The sequence below is a fragment of the Diadema antillarum genome, unplaced genomic scaffold, assembly GCF_040938485.1.
Source record: "Diadema antillarum isolate AM-2024a unplaced genomic scaffold, OU_Dant_1.0 seq00001343_RagTag, whole genome shotgun sequence".
Lineage (NCBI taxonomy): Eukaryota > Metazoa > Echinodermata > Echinoidea > Diadematoida > Diadematidae > Diadema > Diadema antillarum.
The window spans coordinates 494354-512588 of record NW_027272109.1 but is presented as its reverse complement, the minus strand read 5'-3'; the positions used below and the strand labels follow the sequence as shown (position 1 = coordinate 512588).

The following is an 18235-nucleotide window of genomic DNA, read 5'->3' as shown; positions in this document are numbered from 1 at the left end:
CTACAGCATTGTGTTGAATACAAAATTTCTTCTATCTACGATTTGTATTGTACTGAGAGAAGGAATATCATTTTGTATAGTTTGATTCCTAATACATGGCCTCCATGGGGGGAAAAAAAAAATTGCAGAATGTTGTACCCATGGAAGAACATTACACATAGCCCACTATCTCATGATCATGTAGTTCCACATGCAAACTGCTTATTGACTATCCATGTAATTCTGTGTTTTGTTCACTGATCTGTACATCCGCCAGTACACTTCCTTCCAAAGTGGCACAGACATCCTGAAAATAGCTGCCAGTGAGAATTGACTGGAGTGCATAAACCCCTGTAATACTTCTTGGTACACAATGGCTGGGCAAGAGAGTGAAAATTTTGTGTATGTACATATTTATCAAGGTCCATTAAAGTTTTCAGCCTTGGTGAAAGACTGGGCCCTCAATACATGTACAAGACATTTCCACATGACACAAAGATGATGTATGTAAAGATATGAATGGGGAAAACCATCCCTTGCACTTTTGACCTTACATGAGGTAGGTATGGACAGGTTAAGAATCAAGGTATTAGTCAATTTAAAAGTACATGTACCTGCAGCATCTCAAGACCATCAATGAGAAGGCTGGCCCAACTCTAATAAATTTGGTAATCCCCACAATAAATTGCATACTCATCACTGATCTCTATAAAAAGTCAGCACGCACAAAGCCGAAGAATCCCTATGCACGTATACATGTACATGTACAGGGTATAGTCGCTGACGGGCAATTCTATTCTAGCAGGCCTGCCTATGGCCTACGGTTTTCAAATGTACACCGGTGGGCCGCAAATTAAGATTAATTGAATTGGGCCAACCTTCTTTCCTCACCTTACTGAATCTCTACTATCTGTACCTTTTAAAATCTAATCTGAAAATTTCACTGATTGTATCTTGTTATATCTCCCTATTAAAACAAATCCAATATACAATGATTTGCTAATCAAGATGAGGCTTAATGTATTACTGAATTCACCTTGAACTGGGTTTGGTCCGTCTTGTTCTCTATGAAGCGAGAGTAGACGTCTGTGTACTGCTTGATGAGACCGATCCTTTCTGAGATGAACTTGGGCGATCTCCTCTTCCTTCGGTCCTGAATGCCATGGAGGACACTAGTGATGGCAAAGTTCCACCATCTCCTCACACTGCCAGCAAACATTAAGAATATTTCATGAAGCGAACACATTTGTATAATTACGTCCACACACATTTTTCACAGAGATACCCATGGAGCAAGAAAAAAAACAAACAACTCTTACATCTTACTCGCTTGACTGTGTGTTGTATTTAATAAATTCGATACACACTCAGAAAAGCTGGGTTACAGCAGTCTAATGAAACTGTGATTGCATAATTGTTTCAGCTTACATCACGAGTTGTGCTTCAATACAAATTGACTACAATCCCATAACTCTGAGGGCTGGTGCAACATGTGGGGGGGGGGGGGGGGGGGGAGTGTCTTTATATTTTGCCAGGCCATAAAACCTTGAAGTAGTAGAAGCATGGATAACGCCTTTTTTTTTTTCTGCTTGGCAGCTGAAAAACCCAAAAGTGGCACCAGAAAGTTGCGCCGAAGGCCTTTTTTTTTTATTGTCAGCTGATGAAACCCGGAAGTGGCACCAGAAATATAAACTGCCCCCCCCCCCCACACTTTTGAAGACATGGGGCTGGTCGTGTGAAGGAAGATCCAGATGTTGAAACTACCTGTTGAGTCCAACCCTGTCCTCATACCAACACATACATGTACTCCAAAATGAAGCAGACTCCATGTGGCTCTACCTGGGCAATTAACAAGAGACAGTGACTGGTATGGACCCCGCACATTATGCGACACAAATGACTGACCAACTGACCGGCTGACCAACTGACCTCTCTTTGTCGCTGCCCCAGGTTTCCGGTCTCCACTTTCGGTAGTGTCGGGCCTTCTCGTTCCTCTCGAACTCCTTGACGAGGAGCGTGATGCCCCGGTACTGGTCCTCCGACAGGGAGAGGGGGATCTTCTGCAGCGTTATGTCGCAGACGAACCTGGGCTTGCTGCGGGACCGCAGCGGGAGCGGGGACCCATTGCGCTGAAGTCTGGCCTCGGCACTCACTGGCTCCAGGATGTACTCATGGTTCTGGAATATCAATTAACACAATCAATCAAAATATAAATAAAAACATACGTTTATAGCTTTTATCAAGGCTGCATGCACTCCTATCATGAAGGAACTTAGAACAACACTTCACAGAAATATGTCATATTTTTCACTTTTGCTTATGGTGCCTTTGGACCAACATATTGTATTCATTATAAGAGCATGTAGAGAACTCACAGTAAGCTCTTTTTAATTTGTATTATACTCCAAAGCATCAAGCAAAATGATAAGTGTTTGATTATTGCGTGTGTGAGGTGGGGGGGGGGGGGACTGCAAAGACAATAATGGTACAAAGGTACTGTATTCCTAGCTTCTCTCAATTTTCACATTTTAGTTTCCAAACATGCAGTACACATCAGCAGATTATATTGTGCACAGTAAAGTAGTCATGTATCAAGATTTGAACATCACTTTTGTTTTGGTCTTCAGCTTTTTGATATGTAAACACCTACTTCCTTTCTCTGTCCTAACATCAGATACATTTTCTCTGCACTTTTCTCACACATATTATATACATATATCACACCAGGTATATTCCTCCATTTCATGGTGAGACCGATATTACATCTTGGAGGATCAAGGGGAAAAATAATCTTGACAATTTTGTACGCAGCCCTCCAGAGTCATAATGACCTTTCTTTTCCTTAAAGGGGATGGCTAGTAACTGATCAATGGGAATCAGTGGGGAATGCTGGGGGATGACTGCTCCAATTCTTGTGGGATGCATTTATGAGTACAATTTGTATCTACTGTTGTGCGAAATTATTTGCTTCAGAACGGTCTCATATTCAAGTAATGCGCAGTTTAATGCCCCGTCACTGTACAGGCATGCTAGCCTGGAAGCATTAAACTGCACATTACTTGAATATGAGACCATTCTGAAGCAAATAATTTTCATACAATAGATATATCATGTACTCTTAAATGAATCCCACAAGTATTGGAACAATCATCCCCAGCATTCCCACTGATTCCCACTGATCAGTTACTAGCCATCCCCTTTAATATTCACAATTTTATAATTACACATCCTTTTCTAACAAGAAGCCTAGACTGAATTCTGCATACCTTAATTTGGTTTCCTGTCGTCCTGCACTGGTCCCTTGTCAAAGCATCCTGGAAGAGAGACAAGGGTGTGATGAAGAAAACTGAACAGACACTGAAACTTAATCCATTCCATACTGAACACTGAAATGCCCATAGACTTGATACGCAGGCTACCAGGTTCCCCGTATGGAACAGGTTAAGACGTTATGATAGGATTTGAAAATAGTACATGATATAAGATTGAGCTGTATGATACAACGCTGATAGCAACAATTTTTCTTTTTCTTTAGCTATGTTCGGAGCTGAATTTACATTGGAATGCCACCTTTTTGCAGTCACTGAACTAAAGCTTTTATCTTTAGTGCATTCACTCAAGCTCACTCCTTCTATAGTGCATGCATTCAAGCTTACATCTTCAGTGCATGCTCCCAACTCACTGAAGCCTAGTTGTCAATTTATGGAACAGACACAGGTAATAGTATAGTGGAAGAGGGAGTGAAATCTTCCCCTAAAAGTTGTGTTTTGCTCATTTGAAAAGAAAGGAGGAAATAACAGTATTGTGGATATGAACTCCTGAAGGTTCATAGTAGGTGACTGGGAAAAACAATTTAGGGATGTCACCCTTGTAAAACAACACTGCAGTGTTCTGACAGCTGCAAAAGGTGTTTGTTTTTTTGTTTTATATGGGGGGGGGGGGAGGGGAAACGGTATTTTTACTTTCTTACAAAAGACACATGTAGTATTACAATTTGGGAGAAAACACATTTTCCCTGAAACCTACAGCACTTTGGGCAAAAACAAGACAAAATACTGTAAACAAAGTCACAGTTGGCATCTCTGAAATCATCAGCCAGGAGAGAAACAGAATGAAACATATTAAAGAAACAGTCAGAGACCTACTGCAAATGCTGAATATATCGCGAGGTTTTTATTTTTTGTGAATTTCGCGAGTCAGGTGCTATTTGCAAATTCAAAGATACATGAAAATATAGACTCTGATCCCGATGCGAATGTGATGTGCACGTATACATTTCTCTGTTCAGTACTGTACTCCATGATCGCAAATTTAACCACTTGCACAATCCTTGGAAGTCCTGATTTGTGAAAATTTAGACTTGCTATCAAAAATATGATGCAGTTTAAACTTCTCACCCAGAGGTCACTGAAAGGAGTTTGACCTTTGTAACCTTTCAAGGCCATTGAGGTCAGGGTCAGAGGAGCTTAGGCTCATACTGTACTCACCCTGAGGTCACTGAGGTCAAGGTCAGAGACTGGAGCTGAGTCAGTGTCCCAGTAGATAGCAAAACTCTCCAGCTCAACAAGCTTGAATTTCATATTGCTTGCGTTTTCCCCTCCCAGCAACTTCTGCTCCTGTATCCAGAACGAAAACCATCCAAAGATGCATTAATATAAAGAAAAAAACTACTCAGTTTTTTTTTTTTTTAATCAACTTCATTTCAGTGTCATTTTTCATTGAGTGAAGACAAATATATACATGCTGTAGGATGTGATGGGAAACAACTAGATATGTAAATGTTGGGTTGTGCCTGGCACAATACCATTTGTGTGTGCACTATAAAATAAATGCACAAAGCACTGCCATAATCTTCTCTGTACATATTCATCACACTGTACACCGGGGTACCGTTGTAACCCAGGGTACGGCATTATGTAGCGCAATCTCATGTCCATTATCATACAGTTGTATAATGTTGTCATGGCGACTATTTTCTTATCATCAGCGCAGGCATAAATCAGCATGGTGATAACGATCACAATGCCGATTTTCCTTCCATGTCAACCTTTAAACAGCGAAGAGTACAACTGAGTATGTAAATGAGAAAAAAAAAATATTTGCATGCATTAATTGTTGCATAATAACAAACAAGAAAACATTTTTGTGCAGAATAATACTAAGAAATATTTTAACATATTTCTGGTGACCTACGGTACAGCACTGAAAAAAAAAAAATAATTCAACAAAATGGCTAATTTTCATTTGGTACCCACGGTACCAAATATTGCATCATATGTGACTTGTTTTTGTTTAAACATTTAACTCTTAACGTGCCATGGTCGCCGATTGGCGACTAAGAACAGCGAGAAAAGCATTGATCATTTAAGTTCTTGTGGTACCGTAATGTGTTACACCAAGCAACTGCCAATGATATGTACTGGTAGCTAATTAGCATAGCCATCGTTTCCACTAAAAATATGAGCATGCTTACATTGGAAAATTTTGAGTAAATACACGATTTTTCAGCTAGATGTATTTTTTTTTCACATCGGGAAAATCCGCAGCGGGCGCACCCTCTGCGAGATGTGTATGGATCAAAAGTCTCATAGATAAACCACGCGTGTGTATGCTATTGACTCTGCATGTATTGTCTATCCGGTTCCACTCGCATTGTTCCGCTTGGACGCTGTCCTGCGGGAAGCTGCTTTGATTTTGTCCCTCAATCAGGGTCAGCTTTCGTTCGTCGGTCAAGTCTTTCATCCTTTTGTTTTGGTGAACGTCACTAATCGTCCCCACACTAGCATAGGAATTGCGCGCTTACAAAGGCCTGCCCATTTCAATAGAGTACGCCCGCCCGCGGTCCGCTTAGACAAAAGGAGAATTAGCAGGTTCTTCCTTCTCAGGTGGATAAAAGACACTATTCCAGGGCCCGGGACAATTACTTTAGTTTCAAATACAGGATCTGGGACTAAAGGACTCAGATTTGGGGATGAATTACTGAGGCAGAAAGAGAAATTGCTAGGACAAAATAAACTGCTAGTATCTTTGGAATCATACAGTTCTAGAAGGCAATTTTGTTATCATTTGAAAGAGGAGATGTTGCTCTAAAACTTTCTCACAAAGTCAAGGGAGCGCTCCATTGAAGAAAAAACACGACTGACTCTTTCTTTCCATGCTACACAAAAATTTCTAATAATTTTTTTGATGTATCAAATATTTCTGCAATATTTCAGAGTCAGATAGATATTGTGGCAAACTGACTGCATTACACGAAAGAGCAAACATTTCTTGATATATGTTGTGTAGAACTCAATTCAAAACAGTTAATAGTTTCAGAGATATGGCGGTTTTAAATTTCATTGTCAGTCCAGTTTCCAAATGTTCTGGCGTTAGGTAAAAACCTCTGGCACGTTAGGGGTTTTGGGCCTGGCACATTAAGAGTTAAATGTATTAGTTTTCTTTTACAAACTGTTCATTGATTGTTTAAAATAAAACATGCACACTGCATTCATCTTTTCCTTTCTGTGACTACTTTATATGACTTGATCATTTAGTACCATTTACTACCCTGTGGTAATTGAAGTATATCTGTCTCAGTTGTTTGATGATGGTAACAGAATCTGATAACAATACTGATATTATCTGTATGATAACAGCTATTTTAAATAAATCTGCCAGCAATCATCATCACCATTACAATGATAATCTTCATCACAGCCATAATAACAGGAACACAAAATGATATTTCTTGCACCAGTAGCAATATTATTATTCAAAATGTCCACAAGGAATCCTACAACTATTGCTATGAAATGTACACCTTTTTGGACATAAGATTAATTCATTTTCAGCTCAGAAATACTATGCTCTATGGAAGAAAATTTTTGATATGAAGCTAAATGAGAAAATGACAACAATATTTAACATCAAAACCTACGTAGTTCTCATCTGTGCTGACCGCTGACAAACTCTTGATGGTGATACCAAAGGCTAGAGACTCCCCCGGCACGACAGTCGAATCCTCGTAACGAATGTGGACATCTTTGACCTTTAGCTGTGAGTGAGGGAGAGAACCACATAAATTTAGTTAAGGCACTGACACACCTGTAATAGACTTGTTTAAAATCCATGCCTCAAAGTAACATGATAAAAGGCACTTACCAATTGAACTAGTGACTTGCATTAGCAACAGAACAGATGACAACACAGTCATGATATTGTGTCCCTCCACTGATATTTCTTTTTTCATTCTTATTCTTATTTGCATATCTGTTCATTAATTTGGTATGCTGGACATTTTATTTGTGTGTGTCTGTGGTCTGCACATTGCCATATTCTGAGCTACAAAAAGCAAGAACAAACAAACATGCTGCAACTGATTAACAAATTGACGTACATAGATGTAAATAAGTTGCAATAATCAGTTGCAATAAAAACAACTCGACAGAAGAATTCCATGAATTTAAATAAACAAACATGCATCCAATGTCAAACTCTAGGTCATGGAAAATTATGAGGTTAAGTTTGGTCAACACATAAGCATGACATAGTAAAAATTTTTAGTGTCAATTCATCTTGTTCATTCAGTCTTCTTCTTCTTTTATTTTTTCTGTGTCTTTTTTACTTTATTCTCCCAGCCACCTCATTCAGGCAAACAGACTTTTCTTTATGAATGACAATAATAACCTGAAATAGTCAAATGATATTATCATCCTCCCATGCTACTGGACATATTTTCACACACAGCCCTGAAATATGTTTGCCCACAATAGGTATCTTTCTCATTGTAGAAGGTTACACAACATCAGTTACATAGTATGCCAGTGCCAAGTGCACTATGCTCTTGACATTTCAGATGCCAAATACCAGACTTTAAAGGTACGATGTGTTTTCTCTTACTAGAGCAATACACCAAAGTTTGTCTACAGCTTGCTAGTGACACATTTCATGTGTCTACCTCCAAAGCAATTTTCTTTCCCAGCAATGGGAAAACTACTGGGTAATGCTCTGCGCTAAAGTTCATAAAAATGAAAAATGTTTTACCATGAAATCTCCTTTAGTAATACGTGTATGATGTGTATCCATTCACCTGTCTTTTAATAATTTGAAGATCTATGTTTTTATGTTCCAAGTTGAGTAGTTTAGTGTGACATATAATATTCAATGTAGGTTGTTTTTTTTTTAAATTCTATGATTCTAAAATAAAAGGAAACTTTTTTCCATGACCTCATACACTTCAAATAAGATGTTGCTGGATTAGGATGAGAAGAAGTTCTATTAGATATAAATATGCAAACTACAATGTACAGTACATTATGTACATTCTGGGAACTCTATCTTGTCTGAATCAAAAGTGTTTGTACAGACCACAGGGCAGCACAGTTATCCTAGTGCAAGTTTATAAAGTGTATCATAAAAATTAGCTGAATCCCTCACAATGAAAGATAACGTGACTGATATGGGTGAATATCCACTCCAATTAGTGGGGTTCATTGCGTCAAGGAGAATATGTGCAGATGCGTGAAAATACAATCACAAGATGTCTTAGTAATAACCCAATACTACCAAGTCTTGGTACACAGCACTTCACATCAACAATATAAACATACACTTTGACTTTTTAATCTGAGTGATATTTGCTTTACTGTAACAGTTTTAAAATAGGGCAGCATCTATCAACCTAAGTGACTGAAAGACATAATTACAGTGGTGACGTGCTTTCATTATGGCAATGGCCCTTCGCTGCAAACCAAAACTAGATTTGGCAAGAAGAGCACTCACATTGTAGTTCAAGTGGAAAACATACAAAAAGACAGAAAATGATATCAAAATCTCAGAATTCCATTCATGGTAAACTTGTCTACATTCACATACAAAATATGAGGAAATGTATGCTATGTACATTCAAATGCTGAGAAAAATTAGAAGGCACTTGGAAAAAAAAACCTGAAGGGCAAAGGTCATTTTTTGCTTACCAATTTCTCAATGGTAGACAAGAGGACATACAGTTCATGGCATCAATTATGTATCTAGCACTTATTCACTTTGAAGACACATTATACAAGTGCATCATGTTTAAAGAATTATGAAGGATGAAATATAGGGCTTAGAAAACAGGACAGTGTTCATGTACACATGTAATGCACTCTCAAATCTAGTATCTATAAATTTGAAAAAAAAGATGATTTTTTTACACCAAAAAATATTGGAAGGTTAGGGTTTGATGAACGGATAACAAATTACTTGAGGATTTAGAAGATTAACAGATAGTTTGAGATAATTTAAATCATATTTGCTGTTATTGTCAAACAAAGGTACAATGTACTGTGATAATCAAACATAATCTGCCTACATGTACATAATCTTCTAACAGAATGGTCTGAAAGTAAGAAACTATGATAAATGTTTGGTACCTTGTGACCCATATTTTTCAAGATCTGTAACTTATCACAACCAGAGTCTCATCATAGCTGAACACTGGTTTTCTATAGAAGAACGGCATCATTAGATTATCACGACTACAAAGCTTTCTTAAGAATGTCGCCTATTTTATTTTCAAACAACCTACCATAAACTCAGTATAAAAGGAACAAAGCCACCTGATAAACAGTTGTTGGAGATGAATGACAATAATATTATGGCTTACTTGAGCACATACCAGATCAGCCGGCAGTTGAAAAAAAAAAATAGCTTTAAATGCAAGTATGACACCAATGTACACAATATGCTTCAAAAAACCTTCAAAAAATATTGATTTTGAAATTACTCAAAGGCTTTGGAAGAGTGAAAGTAACACAAAAGTGTGAATTTTGCAAACAAATGTCTGCATTTTTTCCCAATGAAATGACCTCATTTTGCAAGTTTCACAAAAAGATCTGTAACTTCAGAAGAGATATGGTTGGCTTTACAATTTACATGTACAGGTCAATGGTAATAACCTACACATATATTTTTTGACATTTTAACCAAGTATGAATTTCTTATCAACATCACCAACCTGGATCTGGAATTACTGACCAATAATATTGAGCACTGGTATACTTGTACATATGTGACCGTGCACCTCAAAACGAACATAAAGTCGCACATACTGATTTTGCGTGAAGACTGAAAATAAGTGAAATGGTCAACCTAGCCGAACTTGACTTTTTCATATTTTCGGATAGAGCGGGTCTTCTTTTACATTATGCTAAAATTTGGTATCATAAAACGGGCAGGAAAGTGTGTTTTTTTAGCAGTTTATCTCAATCATTTTTGGTAGAATAGTGTGATTAGGTGTGTCTTTAGAATCCCTTTTTCATTTCTGAAAAACCTTGTCCACACTCTTCACTTTCAACTCTAATAACTTTTGAAAGAATAGCACTACTGCTTTGAAAGTTGGCATTAATTATGGACAGAACGTATTAATGAGGCATGCTTAATTTCAGTTTAATCTGATAATCCCTTCATTGCTGTTACTCTGGTGGTTTACTTTCTTTTTTTTTTGTCTCATTCATCGCACAGCCAGCAAGGTTTGGTAAAGATTAAGTGCTTAAATAGACACTGTACTTCAGAGCCTCTTTTCTCAGTTCACACTTTTCCTGAGTTTGTGCTTTCTTTCCAATATTTAAATAGGTTAGGAGAGTCCATTTGATTTGAGCTATACATCATTTTAAAGCTTAAAGTCTGCTCTTTCAGAATATGGTCTTAACTAAAAATTCCCGTCTGGCGACTTTTTGTTTGTTTTGAGGTGCAGGGTCACATATATTTCTCCCTTCAATACCTATATTAAAGGGACTGTACAGTACTGGTTGAGGTGGGGATTCATGTTTTGAATATTCCTTAGAAGTGAGATAATGAGAAACCTCTTATGAAATATGAAAGAGCATGTAATTTTAAGAAGGATTCAACGTTTGTTTGATGAAAATTGGTTTTCAAATGGCCGAGATATCAGAAAAAGTGATAATAATAAAAGGCGACAGGCAACGCCTTTTATTAGGATCTCTTTGTTTCACCTTGTTTTTTGATATCTCAGCCATTTCAAAACCAATTTTCATCAAATAAACTTCTGATGCCCCTTAGAATTGCATGCTCTTTGACATCTCATAAAGTGGTTTCTGAATATATCGCAAAACGTTAAAAGCTAAATCCTCACCTCAACCAGAACTGTACACACCCTTTAATCTACCAGTGACACTGTATGTGTACAGCTGTATGTTTGTGTTTGTGTGTGTACCTGGTAAAATATGTATTGGTCACGCTCAACACAAATTGTTCACAAAATTGAAGAAGACACAGGGATAGAATTTTCAGCATTTTGTCTGCAAAGTAGATCTCAATTATTATTGCAGGTACTGCTACCTGCATGCAGAAGTTACTATTTAAAGGCTCTAAAATTATTTATTGACAGGTCTATGGTCTTGGACAAGAATATGCTGGTAGGGTAAAACTGCGTTTCAGTCACGCTGCATGCCTGTACTATGACCAAGGATTTCACGAAACAATGCAATTTTAAACATCTGCACAAATGATTATTTGACCTTATAATTCGTAATCGCTCCATAACAAAGAGGTATGGTGCAAAAATTCCATTGCCAACAGAGAACCTTTTCCTGATATCACTTTTCGTAATGGGTGCATCTTTTCAAATGTAGAAGAGTTTGAGGCTGTGTCAATTATTGCAAAAGTTGAACCACCAATAATTTCACGCAGTTGGTGGGTGATGGTTTCGAAAGAGTGATGATGTGCACTAGGGTTGTTTTGCACCAGCAGTCAGAAATTTATGTGTCTTTAGGAATAATAGCCTAACAGTAGCTTAACGTTGCTGGCAATAGGATATTTTTACATTTGTCTTATTTCAAATATAGAATTTATACATGATGTTAAACCTACATACTTTACAAAGCACTTTCAGAAAATAGAAACAATCTAAATGAAAGAGTCTATCCACTTTTGACCACTGACTATCAGATGATATTGACAAATCGTGACACACTGCCTGACACATATAATTTCAATTAGAAATCATACTATTACTAGGTGTGAAATTATGACTTAAATTTTATGAACAATCATAGATAATATACACAATAGACTACAATACAAATTATGCAACTATATGCAAGTGCACATGGATATTTTCACCAACATTTGACTAAATGGATGAACCCATTCGTACACATGTATTTTCAAATAGTTTGGAAAGCAGACAGCTGTGTAAGTCAAGAATGCTTGATAAACTCAATCATACATATTACAGCATGAGAAGATGCCTGCATAGAATATTTCATCACAACAGAACATTCAGTATATCTATTCAGATCAAAAGAGGTTACATGTAGTAGTTCAGTATTACAATGTATACAAAAGTATACAAAACATTCATATTTTCCCCGACAAGATTCAACATGTATCGCTAATTTTTCATTTTTATTTTACTCTAGCCCCCAAGCTATATGGTGGGGTTATGCAGTTGCTCTGGATGTATTTTGATGATATGTAATTGCCCCTCTGGCTAGTAGACACATAAAGACAAGACAAGAGAGAGCAGGGCCAGCAGAACCAAAAATGGGGGGAGGTGAGGGGGTCAGCCCCCCCCCCCCCCACTTGTTTTACCGCGGAGTGGCACCAAAAAAATAGAATATGGTTAAGCTTTTGCTGATTGTAAGTTGTACCAGAGTGATTTGTTGTTGTTGTTGTTGTTGTTGTTGTTGTTGTTGTTGAGGCCATTATTCTTTGCTTGTCTGCTGATGAAAACAGAAAGTGGCACCAGAAATATCATCCCCCCCACCACCACTTTTGAAAATGTGGCACCAGCCATGGAGAGAGAGAGTTCATCACTAACCTGCAGGTTCTCCAGGACATTGTAGAAGACAGATGTTGAGTAGGCATACCACGAATTGGAGTCATCTCCATCTGTTACTTCCATTTTCCTCTGAAATAACACAAAATATGTGATCTTAATGTTGTTTCACAATACACACTTTGTTGACATTCTTCAATCAACAGCTCTCCATTTTTTTTCTCCTGGTCCTACTACATGCCATCTACTAATATTCTACTCATATTACGTACAGAAGTAAATTCATTTCCTTAGAAGGATGTAAACATTCTGTGAATTGGTAGTGACATCAAACAGATGCAATGATATCTAGCATCTACTTGACACAGCACAATAAACACAGGAAGTCATGACTGAAAAATGCCATACACTTTAACATCTTTTATAAAAAAATTACTCTGTTAATGTTGTTCTAACATAAAAATCATCATTACCATTCATAATCATAATTACCACATTTTTACATTTAAGCAGTAGTCAGAAAAGCAGTATCATCAATGAAGTTCTGACGTACAGGTACTATAAAAGTGGAAATTTTTGCGCATTTCGCGCAACCAGAAGCTAGCGCAAAAATAAAGCACGCAAATATTTTTGTTTGCCCTATGCTCTAGTTGTTGATGTCTTGATTCTGCAGAATTAAAAACATGTGGAACTCTTCTTTCGCGGCAGAGCGCAAAAAATTAGTCGTGCAAAAATATCCACTTTTACAGTACTATTATTTATCATACTTATCATTATGAGCCTTACGACCAATGTACTGGTACATATTTGCATCGTTACCACTTCATCATTCCCTTTTTGCAATGTAAGCAAAATGTCAGTTCCGCTTTATTTTTGGTAAAGCTAATTGTACACCTCTGGCATCATGACACTATACAAGTATATGAAGAATGATCACATTGAAAGTCTCCTCACACAATGCACACACAACCGTCAAACCTGGTGCTTACATCCGCACACAAGCTTTTTTCTCACCTTCCATTGCGACTCCACTGCATCCAGTTGCTGCTGTTTCCTCTCCTGCTCTTGCTCCTCCTCCTTCTCGTCGTACCTGGACCTCAAGGCGGGGCCGGCCACCAGGTACAGGTTCTCGATGGAGATGATCCATGGCTCCGTCTTCAGGTGCCTCACGGGAATCTGCAGGCGGATCTTCCCGATGAAGCCTGTCACCAGATCGTTCCAAGACACGTGAATGAATCATTCCCAATTTCCCCCAACAGTACGCAGGGGAACCTTGTTAACCCGTTGAGGACGGACTGAATTTGCTACAACACACATTTCACATAAACACATGCCGGAGACCGGTTAAATGGGGAACTACAAACCAGATCCGTATCAGGGCAATTATCCCCCAAGGGCAATTACCCCCCCCCCCCCCCCCCCCCCCCCCCCCCCAGCTAAATACTGGTTAGTGGTAAGGTTAGAGTAAAGATTAGGGTTAGGGTTAGGTTTGGGGTTTCGGAGAATGGGTTAGGGTAAGGATTGGGTCAAGGATTAGGATTAGGGCCAGGGGAAAGGTCTGGGATAATTGCCCAGGGGGTAATTGCCCTAGACCCACCATGACAATTACCTTGTTATATCAGGTTTTTCACTATACCAGGGTACAAAAACAAAAAATAGACAGAGTATGAACCTGTAAAATCCCCTAGTTAATAGGGCTTTGTTTTATATAGAAAGACTTCTTTTAGGACAAGATTCCACTGTTACAGCCATTGCTCAATGGAATCTGTCGGCTCCTGTTTAAAATCTGGACTTGAGAAACAAGAATTTTTCCAGATGGCGACACATACAAATTGTATCGCAATCATACCATGATTACAACTAACATTTTATCATTTCACCTTAATCTAAAGGGACTACAATACTTGCAGAAGGTTAAAGGTCATGTTTGTCTTTAAAATAGGCCTATTTTTGTAGGATTTCCTAATTGTGTGCAGACTTTATGAATTTCATAAATTCCACTGAATTGAAATTGTCAAACATGATAGGAAATGAAGTAAAATGCCAAGTAGCTAATTAAATGAGGAAAACATTATCAAATCTGCAGCAAACTTCCTTCAGGACTTGATTTGGATGAAGAAAACACATTTTTAGTTTCTTTGAATGACCTCCTTATAACATCATTTTGCAATGAAAAAGAAAATGAACTACCAAAGATATGGTGAATCAGAAAAATTATACTTTCAATCATGTGAGCACTACTCACCTGCTTTGACCTCCACTGGGAGATCTAAGTGCTTCAAGGCATCCTTTCTAAGTGGGAGATTTTCTAATTCAACAGCACCTGAGGAAAAGAGATGACAATCATCGAAATCAATGCAGTGAACGATCATCTGCAAACCAGAACTTGAAGTCACTGAATAAAACATATTATAGTAAAGGTACAAGACAATGTTGCTTCAGGAAATCAATTTCAGTTGTCACGTTGTTTCTATTTTACACATTTGTGGTTCTCTTATACCCAAGCCCATAAGAAATTGTTTACAAACACCATGTTTATGACTAACATGTGCATTAGAAACACTAAATGATATTCTCATACTACAGCTACATAAAAGCTCTGAACGAACTTCGTACACTTTAACATACCATTTGCCTGTCCTTTATCATTTCAGTTTCATGTGCAGTCTGTAAACAGAGAAAAGTGGTCTTGATGTACATTGTAACTTATGGAAAACAGACACTAATGTAAATTCTTTGACCCCTTGAAAACTAGTCCCACTTTGTAGTGTATGCTTGGGTAGTAGAGTGTTTATGGGAAGTGCATGTTACAGAAAAATATGCTCCACAACATCACATTTATGAGTGAAACACAAATACGGTACAGTTTTGCGCTCTCGCTCTTTCATGTCTACTGCACTAAATGGATTGGAAATGGAACTTGGGGAGAGAAACAGCCTGTTTCTTGGAATGGAAGACGTGGAGTCAACCTTACCGCTTAAGAGTCCAATGGATAGCTGGTCGGTGTTGAGGTTTTCCACATATTCTCCCAGATACGTGTTGAGGACCCATGCAGCTAGTCTTTCTAACATCGCTGCTGGATTACAAATATTCGCTGTCAGTCAGACACTTTGCCTTCATATGCAGGCATTTTCATCAACTCTGGTATAAACTGCAGTGCATACAATGAAAAAAAAAAAGAATATAATGAAAGCAATTCTTGATGACTTTTAAACATCAAAGCAATTTCTAACCAAGACATATTGTAACAATAACTAAAACTAGATCAATCTGAAAAAAATACTGACATCAAATTGGCCTCCCTTGACATCTATCATGTTTTAATAAGTACTGTATAAAACAACATATATTCATGCCCGTGAATGACATTAAAGGACAAGTTCACCTTCACAGACATGTGGGTCAAGTGAATGCAGCAATATTAGTAGAACACATCAATGAGAGTTTGAGGAAAATCTGACAATCAGTTCAAAAGTTATGAATTTTTGAAGTTTCTGCTCAGTCACGGTTGGATGAGAAGACTACGTAGCTTGTGATGTCATATGAGTACAACTACATCAAGAAAGTATAAAGAAAATTCAAGATATTCTCACTTTTCTCACATAATAAAAGAACACTCGACTTCCCTCTTTCAGAAGTCAGGGGAAATAATATTACCCCTAACATACAAGTCAGTAACATGTCGAAGAAATGTGCACTTTATTCAAAAAGTCAAGTTTTGTGAAATTATCTTTTTATTTTCTTCATATTGTTGTACGCATGTGACATCATACACTGTAGTAGTCTTCTCCTCCAGCAGTAATTGCACAGATCGTACTTTAAAAATTCATCACTTTTGAACGGATTGTTGGATTTTCCCCAAACTTTCACTGATGTGTTCTACTAATATTGTTGCCTTCACTCAATCCACATGTACTACAATAATGAAGGTGAACTTGACCTTTAAATACAACATGAACAGCAAATAATACAAAGAGACACAAACCATGGAGCAAGGACAAGATCTTGATGTTGTTCTCTGAGAGTATATTGGGATCACCTCCCATACTGTACATTGCACAAAACAGAGATTATCACAATCTCTGCTGGTCTGGGCAGTCAATACACTGTGTGTGGTTTTTTTTTCTCTCTCTCTTGAAATTCAGAAAAAGAATTGCAACATATCATTCATATTGTGAGTGCACATCTGCATACGGTACTGCAGTGCACATTGATGAAGCACTTGCTGGTGATTTGGGGCTCCTTTAGAGAGCATAGTTTAATTTTATTTATTTATTTTTTTTTTGCCATTTTACGTACTTGCAGTATTTGTAGACGTTTCAATTCTTCACCAATGTGTACTTTGAATACTCAAGGGTATACATGCAATTCACTTGATATTCAGAATAACCGCAAGTATATACTGGTATCAATGGAAAGCTCAACAATTCCCAAAGCAGAGAAGTAAAGTACACATCTTTAACTTGGACGATAGATTTACTGTATTCAATAGAACAGGAGACTGATTGGTTGTACTACTACAGCAATACTTCTCTCATCGTTCAGTTAATTTGTGCATCTAAAAACAACTTTGCAATATTCATGTTCAAAATTAGACTCAGGTGCCCAAAAAATAACAAGATATGTTTGACCACAGAAACTCAAAGTCAATAAACACAAAGTCAAAATTAACTAAACAATGCAGAGACAGAAATAAATTGTATTTATTTTGAGTAAATGCATCTTGTACAAACTGTATCCTCACATCACAGATTTCTCCTGGAACGAGTCACAATAATCTTAGTTATGTAGAATTCTATGGTGTAGCATGGAGCATGCAGCATCACTTGTCGGTCAGGGTTAGACCTACAAACTGTAGATAGTCCTTGTATTCTACACTACGTGTACCTTCAAGTTTTTACTCACTAACCATGCTAATAAATTTACAACTAATATGAATTACAAGTAACATAATAATGGAAAAATCTGACCAACTGCTGGTTATCACACATTGACACAGACTCAGACTAACAAAGATTAGGATTTTTTAGCATCAGACAGGACTAGCATCGACACTTTCTTCGCCATTTCACTATGGAAATACACCAGCCAGGCGAACACAACTTATTCACAGCAAAATTAGCAGAACCCAGCAACGTACCCGGTCCGATCAGCGCAAAAGCCAACGGCAACGCATCGCAAAGTTCAATGAGTGGGATCCTACTGTTTATACTTCGGGTGGGACTAAGGCTCATTTGCACTTCGTCCTCTATACCCGTACATCTATAACAGTTGAAGATTTCTTCCTGTGCGAAATATAACAATATTGAACTTGAAGAAACTTACCGGTAATGGCTACGGTTTTAAAGCATCGGCAAACGCATGTGTTTCCTGTAGAAATTGCTTGATTTGGCTAAATTATCTCATGACCGAGCCGGGAACATCAACAGCTGAGCAACGGCCGGTGTCATTCACGTCTTCAAAACGGCCTTCCCATGCAATCGATAATACGCA

General features: G+C 37.7%; 1 protein-coding gene across 1 annotated transcript; it reads right to left on the bottom strand.

Annotated features, from left to right (window-relative positions):
- Positions 1-994: 994 nt before the first annotated feature.
- On the bottom strand, positions 995-18207 carry LOC139708496 (intermembrane lipid transfer protein VPS13D-like). Its single transcript, XM_071620442.1, has 10 exons — positions 18068-18207; positions 15717-15893; positions 14988-15065; positions 13757-13944; positions 12785-12874; positions 6899-7015; positions 4467-4595; positions 3246-3293; positions 1909-2156; positions 995-1184 (listed from the first exon to the last, which is right to left on the bottom strand). The coding sequence occupies exons 2-10, from the start codon at positions 15811-15813 to the stop codon at positions 995-997; spliced, it is 1185 nt and encodes a 394-aa protein (XP_071476543.1). The 5' UTR covers positions 15814-15893; positions 18068-18207.
- Between the last annotated feature and the right edge of the window lie 28 nt (positions 18208-18235).

What these genes read in the sequence shown, in the direction of transcription:
- LOC139708496 (XM_071620442.1), bottom strand. Translation starts at nt 15,813, where the DNA reads ATGTTAGAAAGACTAGCTGCATGGGTCCTCAACACGTATCTGGGAGAA. An exon ending in CCCAGTGGAGGTCAAAGCAG is followed by an intron (nt 13,945 to 14,987) that starts GTGAGTAGTGCT and finishes ATCTGGTGACAG; the next exon opens with GCTTCATCGGGAAGATCCGC. An exon ending in CAGTGGAGTCGCAATGGAAG is followed by an intron (nt 12,875 to 13,756) that starts GTGAGAAAAAAG and finishes GTGTTATTTCAG; the next exon opens with AGGAAAATGGAAGTAACAGA.